This window comes from Lissotriton helveticus, chromosome 7, assembly GCF_964261635.1.
Source record: "Lissotriton helveticus chromosome 7, aLisHel1.1, whole genome shotgun sequence".
In the NCBI taxonomy this organism is placed as follows: Eukaryota; Metazoa; Chordata; class Amphibia; order Caudata; family Salamandridae; genus Lissotriton; species Lissotriton helveticus.
The window spans coordinates 102,335,086-102,350,346 of NC_136068.1; the positions used below are offsets into that span (position 1 = coordinate 102,335,086).

The 15,261-nt window shown below is 44.1% G+C and overlaps 1 protein-coding gene across 7 annotated transcripts in view; it reads left to right on the forward strand.

The window, feature by feature from the left end:
* The window catches only part of DIDO1 (death inducer-obliterator 1), a 337,891-nt gene that overhangs the window by 129,161 nt on the left and 193,469 nt on the right, over positions 1-15,261 (forward strand). For all 7 annotated transcript variants that reach the window (XM_078651622.1, XM_078651619.1, XM_078651623.1 and 4 more), the window contains 2 exons: positions 10,616-11,549; positions 14,520-14,835. In XM_078651622.1, the coding sequence (XP_078507748.1) occupies positions 10,616-11,549; positions 14,520-14,835 (1,250 nt within the window). The remainder of the gene's footprint in view (positions 1-10,615; positions 11,550-14,519; positions 14,836-15,261) is intronic.

Consider the following 15,261-nt stretch of genomic DNA (forward strand, 5'->3'; position numbering starts at 1 on the left):
TTGGACCAGCCTCGCCAGAAGCCCTCCTGAAATGTCCACACATGGCTGCCATCTTCAGATGCTTATTTTTCCCATAGTTGGAGCTGAAAGAATCGCTGAAGGTCTTCAATCATCAAAATGAAAGAGAGGGAACCCAAGCATGGAATCGTCCAATCAGAGAATATAATTGCCAACAGAAGGAAGCGCTCTTATCCACTGCTTTCTGCCAACTTCCACAAAGACGGGTGAGGGGGGGGGGGAGAAAATGGCGGTGTGTGGGGGGTAGTGAAGGGTGAGGGCTGGAATGGCAGGCACCACAACCCAAAATAACTCCAGCTCCGAAGGAATGGGACGGTACAGTCTCACAGGGCCTGTTCCAGGATGTCGAATGCATCTAAACGCCCTTGATGCAGAGGCACCTGAGGAAGGCATGGACATTTATACGTTGTTGAATGAAGAAACGGTGCAGACCTCTTTCCTGTTGAACACACTCCTACCCTCCCAGATTGAGCCATTTCCTGCTTTTGTTCCCAAGGATCTTGGACCAGAGGAGAGAGGCATTCAAGGAACCAGGTCCCGTTCCCTCGCCACCTTCCAAGGGTCGAGAAGAAATTCATTCTTCGAAGGACCCTAAATACATTTGGGGCAGTGTAGTGGTTGACTCCATTATTGTAACCACTGCCAGGAAAAGAGCTAATGTACCGTCCACCTCCGGTTCACCAGCAGCAGAAAAGTAAAAGAATGGAAATGGTCCCATATTTTTTACAGTGCCGACTGTGCGCTGCGCAGACAGGGGAGTTGAAGTTGAAAGGTGCCAGATATGGAGATATCTAGCAGTGCTGGGTGTGCTAGTTTGCTTTTTAAAATGGCGATGTGGTAGTTTGTAGTAAGGTTATAGATACTGATACTTGAAAGAGAAGTGTTTTTTTAGATTTGTGTAAAGCCAGTGTGCTCAGTACGGATGGCAGTGACCTGTGGTGGTGCCGATAGACTCCACAGGTGTTTACTGATGATCTGATTTCAGACCCCTAACTGACGTTGATCCAGGCCAGTTTCACACTGGAATTATGAAAGTGCAACTGGTAAATCTATAGCCAGATTCCAATCCAGTACCTATGCTCAGACACTGGTATCAGTGGAGGATTCGCATCATTTTTGCTACTGATTCAGACCCAATGAAAATGTCCCAAGGACATGATGGTAATGTATTCAAAGCTGACCTGGGCAGTACAGACTGCATCAGCAGAGTCATTGTCTCCATTGTCATGCACTGGAGTCATGCCTAGATGCAATCAAGTGTGTTTTATTTGAGACCTGAAAGCATCTTTAATAGATAAGCTGTTTGACTTGTCCTAATTATATGGAGAAAAAGTTGATTCGGCCCTAGAATGATTCATAATGGTGCCACAGCAGAATCCTTGAAAGTGTTGACCGCAGCGATGCAAATTTCCACCAACACAGAAAAATCGGACTATTCTATGGGGCTTAGATACACACAGTGCAGGTCTTAACCTGTACTGCTGCAGCCATCTAAATCCTTTTGAGGTTTCAGGTGTATCACCAATAGGAGCTGAACCGTTCAATCCAACAGAGACGGCAGACTTCAGATACTTGCTCCTCTGCTGCAACAGCTCCCAAGTAACTTAAGTTTGCCCTCTCGCTCCCTTCTGGTTGATTTGAGGCAGAATACATCCTGTTCGAGGCATGTGAGCTGTAGATCACATGCTTATGCATAGATCGCCATCTAGTGTTGGGTCCGATTTTTGCACTTTGTTTTTCTTCGAAGAAGTCTACCTAGTCAAGAGGTAGGCGGCGACTCCTTTCTGTGATGGTGCGCATGGTCATCGACTCCATCTTCAGTTGTTTTTTTTCCGCCATCGGTTTCGGATGTGACTCACTACGCTCTGGTTCGACGCCGATCTTTCGGTTCCTCTCGGCGCGTACAACATTCACCCTCGGCGGTATTATTTCTGATTGTGTTCCCATGTTTTTGCAGATAGTGTTAATAATAAAACTAATTTGGATCGGAGAGCTCGTGGTAGGCCATCGGGCCTAGCCCCTGGTTCGATTTGTGGTCGATGGAACAAACTCCCTTTAAGTTCTGCCCTCTGTGCGACCCGAAATACCCAATCACCAACTCACACTCCGTGTGCAATCTGTGTTTGTCACTGGAACACAGTGAGCAGGACTGCGACGCGTGCCAAGCTTTCTGCTCCAAAAAGACACTTTGTGACTGTCTGGCCTGACGACGCTACATGCAGAGCCAACACACAGGCTCCATTCCGGACCTCTTCGGACCTGAATCGGAGGAGAAAGGAACCGGCTACCCCATCGGAGCTGATGAGGAACAGGAAGAAATCTCCCTTTCTGACTGGCTCCGACCAGGATGAAGACGTCCTGCATGGACAACTTACTGTAAGTACAGTCCCTACCTCTCCCCAACTTCCAGTTCCATCGAAAAAGAAGGCTTCGGACCAACCCGCCCTCCTTGGGCCCCGGTTGGCGCTGAGATCGCGATTCCGACAACCCGCCTCCCGGCTCGGCACTGAAGCCTACCAAAAAGTCTTCCGGCTCCTCAAAGCCCCATGCCAAATCAGGCACCAAGCCAAAGCCTTTGTGGTCGAAGACAGTCGGGCACCGAACATCACCACTCTGCACTGAAAACACCCTCTGATCCGAAAACTCCAACTAAAACTATCTGCACTGAAACCATCTGCACCGAAACACAGACTCCAAAAATACCCAAAAAGCATGCTGTTGGTGAGCTGCTCGAAAGACCGGATCCGAAACACAAAACTCTGGTCGTACATCAAAAACTAGACCTATTACCACCAAAGTGACTTTAAAGAGGGGTGCTACTACAGAAGAGGAATGCCACAATCCATTAAAGAAGAGAACTGTTGGAACAAATCCTTCCTCTGTCTCCTCTTCCTGCACCACCTTTGGGATGAGGAATCAAAACACCTTGATGCTTCAGGGAAAAGGATATTTAACAAAACAACCGTCAATACTGTTCTCTTATGGCTAAAAAATTGTCATTTTTTAGCCATAAGAATATCAAAATTAAGTTTGAAATTAGGCAAAAAGATGAAATGATGCTTTCTGTGGCATTGTTGTAAAAGGATTGAATTCTAATTGTATTGTAAATAGAAAATGATAGTTGTGAATGAGTGGATGAGTGTTTGAGCGTTCAACAAGGTGATTGAGAGAGGTTGAGAGTTTGTATGGTGAAAGCAAGAATCTGTATATGTAAATGTTTTAATGTGATGTTTGTCGTAATCACGAAAAATGTGAATGAGTTGAAAAATTATTTTTTTTGAAAAAATAATAAACGAGATTCATTCAGACAGAATGAGGAATCTTTAGCACATGTTGATGGGTCTTTCAATATGTGGGTACTGATTTGACTATAAATAAAAGAACAGTATTGGCTGTTGTTTTGTTAAATATAGGTCCTTGGCTTGGCCTTACTGTTGGGTGTCCAAACCCAGTGGTGTTTTTTGTCAGGGAAAAGGATAGCCTCCCGGGCAGCTAACTTTTGGCATATATGTAACACTTGTGTGTTGTTAACTAGATATGACCACGTGCACTGGGATGAAATGGAACAACTCGTTCAATTTTTACCTACAAGAACACAAATCTAAAGTGCAAGACCTGGTACGCAAGGGATAATTAATTTTTTAATAATCAAATTGGATGTTCCCTAGATGCTGCTGGTACATCTGCCAGAGCGGTGAACACTAGTATTATTTTAAGAAGACACGCCTGGCTGTGCATATCCGGGTTTAAACCGGAGGTTCCGACCTCAAACTTAAACACACCTTTTGATAAGGAACACCTTTTTGGGCCGGTGGTAAACTCTTCACTTGACAAAATGGAGGATACCAAAGTGGCTAAATCTATGGGAGCCCTTCAGTCTCCACAAGGCTGTGGTTCCTTTCAGCGCTCCTTTTATCGAGCAGGGTCCAAAAATACTTCTACCGACACTTCATCCACCTATAAGGGCAATAACCAACGCTCCGGTTTGAAAACCGTCTTTAGACTTCATTACAGAGGAAGCTACGGCAAGGGCAGAGGTAGAGGTTCCAATACACGTACCTCTTCCTCCAATACAAAGCAGTGACTTGCCCATAGTTCTCCCGACCACTTGGCACCTGTGGGGGTACGACTGTCACAATTTCTACCAAAGTGGCAGTCGGTAACAACAGACAAGTGGGTTCTTCAAATTATCAATTCTGGTTACTGCCTGGAGTACATCAACATTCCTCTAAACATTACCCCAAAGTCGCACAAACTTTCACTGGATCCCCCATACTTTCTCAAACAAGAGGTACAAGGTACAATCCCTACTACTGAAACAAGCTATAGAGCCTGTACCGCCACAGTATCAAGGGTTGGGCGTCTACTCCTTTTACTTCCCAATTCCCAAAAAGGACCGCTCTCAGACCCATATTAGATCGCAGAGAACTACATTTTTACATGGAGCATTTCCACATGGTAACACTTTAACAGGTACTACCACTTTTGCAAAAGGGCGACTTTCTTTCTACTCTAGATTTAAAGGACGCCTACTTTCATATTCCAATCCATCCGGCTCACCGCCCATTTCTCAGGTTTGTGGTTGCAGGTCAACACTATCAATTCAAAGTCCTCCCATTTAGAGTCACCACTGCCCCCAGAGTCTTCACAAAATGTCTGGCGTAGTAGTAGCGCACCTCAGCAGACCAAGCATACAAGTCTTCCCCTATTTGGACGACTAGGTAAAAAGCCAGCACCTACCTACAATGCCGCAAGCACACTCCCTTGACTATTCAGCTGCTTTACCAACTAGGATTTTCACTCAATGTGTTAATCACTTCTTCAGCCAAACAAGTTAGTATTACCTAGGAGCCACTCTGTATACTCAGAGCTCTAGCGTTTCCCAATGCAGCAAGAACTCAAAACATTCAGGCGCTCGTTCTCAAATTTCAAGCCACTCAATCACTTTAAGCTTGAGTGTTTATACAACTGTTAGGAATGATGGCATCTTGCATCATGATTGTTCCCCATGCCAGACTCATTCCACATGCGTCCACTTCAAGAATGCTTAGCCAGTCAGTGGAACTAGTCACACGGTCTATTAACCGATCTAGTGTTGGTAAGCGGCCCTACTCATTGCTTTCTACAGTGGTGGAACACCGTTCATAGACCTGGTTCTAAGGACCGTATTAACCCCTTGCATGCTGACGGGCCCCCCAGCCGTCATGCACTACAGTGCTCGTGTGCTGATGACGGCTGGGGGCCGTCATGACCGCACCCGCGCTGAAATCTTCAGCACAGGAGCAGAATCGGCCCAGCATGGAAGGAGTTAACAGCGGACGCGTCCCTCGCTGGCTGGGGAGCTAATCTTCAACAACACAGTGCCAGGGCTCCACATTAATCATTTAGAGCTCATGGCAATCTTTTCTAGGTCTCAAAGCCTTTAAAGATCACCTGTCTTCCAAAGCTGTGTTAGTCCTAACCGACAACATGACAGCTATGTATTACACACAAAAGGGGGTGGGGGGCACACTGTCCCACTTAGCCCAATACATCTGGGGGTGGGCTATTCACCACAACATTTATCTCCTAGCGAACACCTCCCAGGAGTCAACAGATTGCGGACCTCCTCAGCAGGCTGAGGTATCAAATACACAAGTGGGAACTTCACCCATTCTTCCAAGCCTGGGGAGTCCCTCACATAGACATGTTCGCAACACCCGACTAAGCAAAATGCTAAAGCTTTGCCTCCATGTATCCACACCCAATGTCCAAAGACAATGCTCTGTGGATCAACTGGTCAGGGATATTTGCCTACGCTTTTCGGCCTCTTCCACTCATTCCACCAGTGGTTTGGAAACTCAGACAAACATCCCTCAAGCTAATACTAGTGGCGCCAACATTGGCACGTCAACCCTGGTTAACAACCCTGTTGGAACTCTCCCTGGTACCCCATCAAAAATTAAATTCAACTCCCAGTCTCCTCACATGGAGCCATGGAGAAATCAAACACCCAGATCCAACACTGTTGAACTTCGCGATCTGGCTCCTGAAGTCATAGTTTGGTTATCTGAACCTTCCACCAGACTGTATGAACATTATCAGGGAAGCTAGAAAGCCTACACCAAGAGCTTGCTATGCAGCCAAATGATAGTGATTTGTTATCTATTGCAATAACATCAACCCTCTGGATGCTTCCATACAAAACATTATCTGCTGCCTGTTAAACTTACAGCAGTCGTCATTGGCCTATAAATCCATTAGACTGCATCTCGCTGCAATTGCATCTTTTTTTCAATATAGGCAACATTTATCACTTTTCAGAGTGCCTGTAATCAAAGCATTTATGGAATGTCTAAAAAGAGTTATATCACCAAGACTTCCACCTGCCCCAGTGGAATCTTAATATAGTCCTCGCAAGGCTAATGGGGCCACCATTCGAACCCATGCACAAATGTGAGCTACAGTTCCTTAGTTGGAAAACTGTTTTCCTCATTGCAATCACATCCTTGAAGAGAGTGGGTGAACTTGAGGCACTAACAATAGAAGAACCCTTTTTCCAGCTACACAAAGACAAAGTAGTTATTTGCACCAATCCCAATTCCTACCTAAGGTAGTATCCGCATTTCACATATCAGTCGGTTGAATTACCGGTTATCTTCCCTCAACCTGACTCTGTTGCAGAAAGAGCTCTACACACCTTAGATGTTAGAAGAGCATTATATTGAAAGGACCAAACCTTTTGGTAAGACCAAACAACTTATTGTTGCTTTTGCACCACCTCAAAAGGGCAATCATATCCACATCCAGTATTGCTAGTTAGATCGTTAAATGTATCCAAATTTGCTACGCAAAAGCCAAAAGGACTCAACTGTACCTCCTAGAAAATATTCCACTTGTAAACTAGAAGCTACTATGGCTGTTTTAGGCAACATCCCTATCACTGACATTTGCAAAGCTGCAACATGGTCCACACCACACACATTCACCAAACACTATTGTTTAGATGTTTCCCAGACGAGCTAATATGGGCCAAGCAGTACTTAAAACGCTGTTTCATACAACTTCATCACGACATTCAACCGAGAAGGTGGTGATCTCGGTTATGGACCAACTTAGGGAGGGACTTGATGCCAACACCCCCAAAATATTGGTCTTATTAGACCTATCCGCCGCCTTTGACACTGTGGACCATGACATCTTGTTATCACGTGTCAGGGCGGCAGGGATAGGGGGGTTGGCACTAGCCTGGGTCGAGTCTTTTCTGATGAATCGCACTCAGGCAGTTCATCTAGGCACATTCTCAGCCCCTCAGCGCAATGTCAACTGTGGTGTTCCCCAAGGATCTGCCCTTTCTCCTTTATTATTTAATTTGTATATCTTTCCACTGGTGTTTGCTTTACAAAATATGGAGGTCACTGTATACAATTATGCAGATGACCTACAACTCATCTTTGATCTTTCCTCTCCCTCAGGAGTTGGCAGTTTCCAGTCCGTCATGCTATTCATCCGAGACTGGATGAACATCAATCAGTTGAAACTTAATCCGGAAAAAACAGAATTGGTGATGACGGGTGGTGCTGCCAACCCCTGGTCTCCTTCTTTTTGGCCCCCTTCACTTGGTCCCCCCCCCCCCCTTCTCCTTCCTGTTCAGTTAAAACACTTGGGATTATGCTTAACAATCAATTAACACTCCATTCACATATTAATTCGGTGGTCTCCTCCTGTTTTTTTACACTCCGAGTGATTAGGAAGGTTGCTAGGTTTTTTTCTGTTTCAGCTTTAAAACTTATTTTAATGGCCATGGTCCTGTCAAAGATTGACTATGGCAATATTATTTATAATGGAGCCCCGGCCTATGCTGTGCAGCGGCTGCAGCTGATACAGAACCAGGCTGCCCGACTGGTTTTTGGACTATCAAGGTCCCACCACTCGACCCCACTACTCAAGAGCCTTCATTGGCTCCCTATAAAACAGCGAGCCAAGTTTAAATTAGGATGTTTAACTTTCCAAGCAAAAGCGGGTACTGCCCCTGCTTTTATCAATTCGGCAATCTCCCCCTATGTCCCTACTAGAGACCTTCGTTCTTCGAGCTTGGCCTTACTAACCACGCCTCGATTTAAAAAGAAGCGGGCGGGGGGGCAGAAGTTTGCTGTACTTGCGCCTTCCTTTTGGAATGGCCTCCCCCTACCGTTAAGACTCTCCCCCTCCTATATGGAGTTTCGGAGGTCACTAAAAACATTATTATTTCAGCAGGCTTTTGGCACCTAGCTCTCTTTTCTTTTGTTCTCTTTTAGGGACCTTACCAGCGCCATGAAACTGACTCCATGTACGTGCGCTTTATAAGTTTTTTTAAATTCAAATTCAACTTCATCAGTTACAGGATAGCCACCGCTTAGGGGAGAATGCTGTATAGTCTATGCATAAGCATGTGATCTACAGCTCTCATGCCTTGAACGGAAAATGCTACTTACCCAGTATGCAGCTGTTCTTGGCATATAGAGCTGTAGAATCTCATGCACCCACCCAACCCCTGGGTACCTGTAGCTGCTGCAGTTCTTTTCATGCTATACATACTTATACATGGCCATCCTTATTCTTTACTACTGCTCCATTCTCTCACCCTCTGCTGGAAAACAATCTGAAGATGGAGTCGATGACCATGCGCACTATCAGCGAAAGGAGTCGCCTACCTCGTGACTAGGAAGGCTTCTTCAAAGAAAAACAAAGTGCAAACATCTCGACTCAACACTAGATGGCGATTTATGCATGAGATTCTACAGCTCTGCATGCAATGAACAGATGCATACTGGGTAAGTAGCATTTTCCTTCTTCCCCAGCTGGAGATCACTTTGCACAGATGGGTCTTAGAGATTGTTCGAAGGGGCCATGCCGTGCCCTTCTTTTCCTCCACAACTCACACCCTGAAAACTTGTTCAGAAAAGAGCAGGGCATAAAGCAATCATTCTGATTTACAGGTGCACTCGACAAGTTCTAAGGTGGCATTCTCGAGGTATGCATCTATTAGAGATGAATGCCGGACAGATTCATGGGCCACTACACATGCGTTCCGCCAATGCATCTTCTGGTGCGTTTAGTTTGTGATCGCTTACCTTTTAGTTCTTGCCTGTTTTTTTTTTTTTCCCAATTCTTGTTGAGCCTACCCACAAGAAGTTAAGAATGAGAACTTGAGCAGGACGTTGGAGAAGAGATAATGTTAGCTTTAATGTGATTCTGTTAATCACATAGCCCCCTTTATCGGGGGCCTATGCTTACCCCTCAGAAGTTCTTTGAAAACTCTGTGATTAGCTCCTTTTGTGGTCTGGCGTTATTAAAATTACATATATAATATACTCAAAGGGGCTTTCAGCAACTCACTTTATCCTTTAGTTTAATGTGGTCCTTCACCCTGCCCACTGCAGCGTATGGCTAGAGTAAAATGTAATTGTATTTTACTCTTACTACCCCTGATGAGGCTTTGAATTGCTTTTCAGCGAGTAGCACACTATTCCGGAACCCAAAGGATTAGTGGTGGATCAGTATATGGAAAAATAATTTGTTAATGTGTGCAGTAGGCAGTGAGTCTTAGTTTGATTTAATAGGATAAAGGAGGGATAGTAAAATGAGGTTCGTGATGAATTAAAGGAGGGATTCAAGAGGAAGTGTTATTTTGGAGATCAAAATGGGTCGGCTCGCTTCTGCCATTGACTAACTTCTTTGTGGGTGACTCTATTCCGCTTTTTAACAAGCGGATCTGCACAAGTAGTTCCTGTTATTGACTTTGACTACTGTGGTAATGTGTACTTTACCAGTGAAAAATAGTGTGCCATGTAGCCATTTATTTATGTTATTGTGTCCAGCAGCTGCACCAATAAACATTTGTACTAACATGACAAGACAAAAAGCACATACAAAGCCAAAGGAAACTGGCAGCCAACTCCAGATCGATTGTCTTTGCAAGTTTCTGAAACCGGTATTAGCAGAGATAGATACGTTCAGGTACCTGCTTTGAAAGGTTTGCATTAACCGCTTTAGAGACCGTTTTTGATCCTGCCATTAGTTAACAGGGAAACCAGAAGCTAAAGATTGTAAAGAGCCAGCAGAGTAAAACGTAACCTAGTCATCCTATAGGTTACCTAATCCTATGCCTCTTCAAGTGTTTCAGAATACTGTAAAAACTGTAAAATATTCATTGTTTATGAATTTGAGGAGGATTCCTTTAGTGGCAATTTCGAATGTAGGTAACCTTTTCCAAACCTTGTTAAAGAATACAGTATTTCCTGTCCGCTATGAAAAAGGTTTTGTCTGACAACTGATGATGAATTGTCTAATGGTGATTGGATCTTAAAGGGATTGGTTACGTTTTGGCAAATGCAGCTCCTAAGGTCTGGTGTTTTTTCAGTTTTTTTTATAACAAATGCTATTTTAATGGCTTCTAATTCATTTCAGAAATCATAAAATTTTGAAACCGGAAGAAAATATTGTTGTGCCTGGCTACACATTTATTCCAATTACTTGGTTCTCCAAGTTTTGCTGAATTTGTGCATGGATGCAAAAGTTAAAAATGTTTTGTCTTCTTTTCGTGCCCAGTGTTTTACTGTATTTCTTCTTGTATTAGTCACAGTAGCTGATGATAAAGGGGATCAAAACAATGATGACTCGCTGAAAACTATTCGGCCCACAAGCAAAGATTTCAAGAAGACTTGGGGATTTCGAAGGACGACAATTGCTAAAAGAGAAGGGGCTGGTGACGCTGAAATGGAAGCTACAGCACATATACAGCAACAGCAGATGCAGAAAGTACATCAGCAGCTTCAACAACTGAAAGAGCAGCAATCCACTTCAAACCAGTCACTCAGGCGGAGTGGTAGGCAACCTAAACGGACTGAAAGGGTGGAAGAGTTTATGACTGCTGTAAGGCGTAATCGTGTTAGGAGAAGTGCTCCTGCTGCCCTAGAGGATACAAGTGAAACATCCTGCCCTGTAACAGACGTTGAGACTGCCTCAGAAGGTAGTGTAGAGAGTGTGGCTGAAATTAAATCTGAGTGTCTGAGAAATGATGCAGATGATACCGAGGAGCCAATGTCAATAGCTGCCACTGATTTAAAAGGAGACGATGACAGTAGTTCAGATAGTGATGCACTGACATTGAAAGAGCTTCAAAACCGGCTTCGTAAGCGACAGACTGAAACGGTTACTGTGGAGACAGTTGTTGCACAAGGAGAAAGACCTATTAAGGAGGAGCCTATGTTTTTTGAGTTGGAGCCACCTAAAGATAAGATTGAGTCCCCTAATGTTGACATTGCACTCCCTGTTAAGGTGGAGCTTCCTACCATTAAGGTGGAGCCTCCTGACACACCAGAGCGTAAACTTAGATGTCCAGTCTCAGTCACTCAGGAACCTACACTGTCTATTTGGGTAAAGAAAGAAGATGTAGATTCTCTGAAGCCAATAAACCAAGACCACCAAGAGGCTCAAAATCCTGGACCAGAATTGACCTCTTCTGATGAAAGTGTTTTACACTGCATCTGTCGCCAGCCGCATAATAAAAGGTAAGCTTCAGTTGCTTTTTATTTACTTCTCAGAAATGCATATATATGTATATATTTTTTTCTATTATAGCCTGCTGTAGCGGGCTATACCTGCCATTAAAGGCCTGCTCCATCGTTAAAGGCCCGAGCTGAAGGCTTTAGCAAGGGAGCGGACCTTTAATGGCTGGTAGAGCCCGCTAGGAGGGCTCTAAGGCTATTAGAACATTCCCCGCCCCTAGAGGGCAGAATGTTTTAATTCGTAAAATCAAAGGTCTCGGAGGTTTAAATCCCCTTGCGCGCTGAGGTCTTTGGGTTTTTTCAGTTTTTTTTTCTCTTTTTCGAGAGGCCTTTGTTAGCAGCAGCGGTGAAAGGAAAACATTTGAATGTTTCTCTCCGGGCTTCTACAAAGGAGCCCTCAACATTCCAATGTTCTAATAAAGTTTTATTTCCTACTGAAAAAATAGTTATGCTAAGGTGAGGTAGCTTATATGTATAGCTTTTGTCAAACATAAAAATGTTTCATATTAAACTTTCTACAGTTGTACCGAATGATTTGGAACCTATTCTAGACTCGTGTTTGACATCATCCAGCCATCTAGTGGATGGGGTTGCAAAAACATCTTGTATAACAGGTATAAAGTTTTTGTGGCCACCATAGTTGGAGGTAGTTTTACTCTTGACTGCTTTTGCGCTGAAGACCCTCTTTATTCACTACAATTGCTTGTTTTAATAGATGACAGTGCAGCAAATGTGCATTCCTAGAATGAGGAAACTGTTATGTCCAGATGAAAAGCACATTTCTATGGGCAAAACTGCTTCTCCTTTGGTCATTGATGTCTTGCATTTGTGGATAGCTTCTATTGCGAGGATACAGAACACCAATGCAGAGTCCTTGGAATATCACTGATCGACACTCTAATTTGGAAAATTTGTATTGATTCTTTTAAAAGCAGTTAAAAGGGAACACTATGCAGGGCCTGCAAACTGCTTTGACTGGTATTAGTGACTGCTAACTCCTTATTGTCTAGAATGCACGATGTTCAACTTTAAATCTGGGAATACAATTGTATTGCATCAACATGCTGAGAGTCTGGTATTACATCTTGACTATCTTTCAAATAAGCCACATAGAGCAATGCAAGTAGTAATACAGACAATATCAAGGAACGGATGATTATCAGCTCTCCTTTGCTATGGGCAGTATCTCCTTGCCCAGCGCAGTTCAGGCCTGAGATTACCCCCATCAGCCAGCTTAGTTTCTGGTATTTATTCTGCCATTTTATTCTTTCTGCAAGCCAGTGAAGAACTCCTTTGGGCTCTTGCTGCTAGCCCTTTTACCTGCTCGGGTGCCAATTTCTGATGCCCGCCTCCCCAGCGCGCCTCCCAGGACACACACAGGTACTTCATCGCAGATCTCCAAGACTTGGACCCCAAACGCCTCAACAAATGCTACCTTGTATATCCTCGCTCCACAGCATGACTGTTCACCTGACACGGATGTCAATTCACCTGCAACCTAGAACCACCCACCCTTGCAGAATCCCATGCTACTCCCACCCCATTGGCCAACACCCAGGAACCACTTTGATGTCTCCTGGTCCATGCCAGATTGGTCTGCACACATGCCACCGAAGTGTGGGACACTATAACAACCCTTGCCCTCGAAGCGACCATCACAAACTTGGCTCAAACCCGCTTCGGCCCCCGACAGTTACTTTGATGCCAATCAGCTACAAAATGAAACACAGGGACTGCACCAATAAACACGGAGGTGACAGCGTCCTCATAAAAAAAGAATCCATCCGCTGCACCACCAACGACCGCGTTGTGACCACGTATACCATTACTCCGCAAGACGTTTCAACGACAAGTAAAAATGTACTATTCCAACTCCAGTCTGTGCGGACTTTAGAGAAGGTGTTGGATTTTCAATTCAACACCTTCTTCCTCCCACCTCCAAGTCGTTGTAACGACTTGCGGAGTAATGGTATGCGGTGTCATGGATGCGGAGTGAAGATGAGTTTCCAGTGAATTATGTCAAAATAGATTTCAAACCCCTTGTGTACATCAAACAAGCATATCCTTCATTACCTGTTTGTTTGTGGAGAAGTGTGGCTCAGGGGTTAGAGGCAGCAGACCCGGAAGCTGAGATCGGTCCTGGACCAGGGTTCAATTCCCCGCCTCGGCGGGTCTTAGGCTAAAAATTCCACGGACTCGATAATTCTCACCCCGGTGCCTCCACGACTCTCGGGTTCACACTCTGCGACTCTGGGCAATAGCTTGCTTAATCTCCACAACGGCCCCTCGCGGCGGGATGCCTGACTTTCACCTTGTGGATACCCTGATATCTCACAGGGGAATACCAGGACGGGTTCCCTAAGCAAGCGCCGGGAAACCCACTGCGGGTAGCTGTGCGCTATATAAGCTCAACTACATTTACATTTACATTGGTGATTGATTAAGGGTAAAGAGAACACCCCCCCCCCCATATTGAATGGCTTATTTAGGGTGCTTGTGCTTTATGAACCTCTTGAACTGAATAAAGTCCCAGATGTGCACCTTCTAGATGGGAGAATCTGCCGGAGGCTTACAGATGCTGTGCAGTTGGTTCTCCATACAGCTATCCACCATATTTATACTTTTTTTAAATATGTATTTAAGTTTAGTTTCTGCTGACTATGCGTTAAAAGTTTAGTGTAGAAAAACAAAAAATATATAACTTCCTATCGTGCAAGACCTCTGATACATTGTGGTTTAATCCTTCACATTGGACCACGGTTCTTCGTTAAGGATTGAAGATTCCCATGACTGAGAACTAGAATCTAACTTTCCGTCTTTCAATTTGTTGGCTTTTAATGTCACCTTTTTTCTTCATTTTTGCAGAATTAGCAGTTTTCCACAATTGAACTCATATCTTGCCTTGTTTTATTTTGTCTCTTTTAAATGTCTTCACGTTTGTAGCATTTAAACAGTTCATGTTTTTTGTTTCAGATTCATGATTTGCTGTGACCGGTGCGAAAAGTGGTTTCACGGTGATTGTGTTGGCATTTCTGAGGCTCGATGGCAACTTTTGGAGAAGAACGAAGAGGATTACGTCTGCCCAAATTGCGTACTTCTGAAAGTGAAGGAAGAATGTTCTTCAGATGGCACTCTAAGCATCACAAAACCAGAATACCCAGGCTTTGCCGGCACAGCGCTAAGCACTTCTGGAACTGCAGAGGAGAAATCTGATGACCAGGCAATCAAAGGACGGATTGAAAAAGCTGTTAATCCCAGCAGGAAGAAAAAATGTATGATCTTTAATCCTGTGAGTATATTCGTTTTTTGGGCGTTTTAAACCATTGTCTATCCTCCAGACAAGCACACTTTTCGCATGAAATCCATGAGTGGATCTTAACTTTCATTTTAATGCTTTAGAAGGGAACCTGTATGGCTCTAAAAACAATGGTTCTGCTGACTGTTGATCATAATGCGTATTGTATAGTATTTTTTTGTTTTGCTTTAGCAGATTGATTTGCCTAATTGTGCTCAAAAAAGGATTCTCACTGATCAGTGATCCTTATTAAATTGTGTAAGGTAGTTTGGAAGCAGTGTGTGTGTTGGGGGGGGGGGGGGGTCATGCAAATTTCAATTCTGAAAAAGTCGGGAATACCTACACCTAAATGAATATTGCCTTTAAGGGTGGAAGTCAGTGGCCTTTGGAAAAGCTTACAAAGGTCTAAAGTCTTTAAGG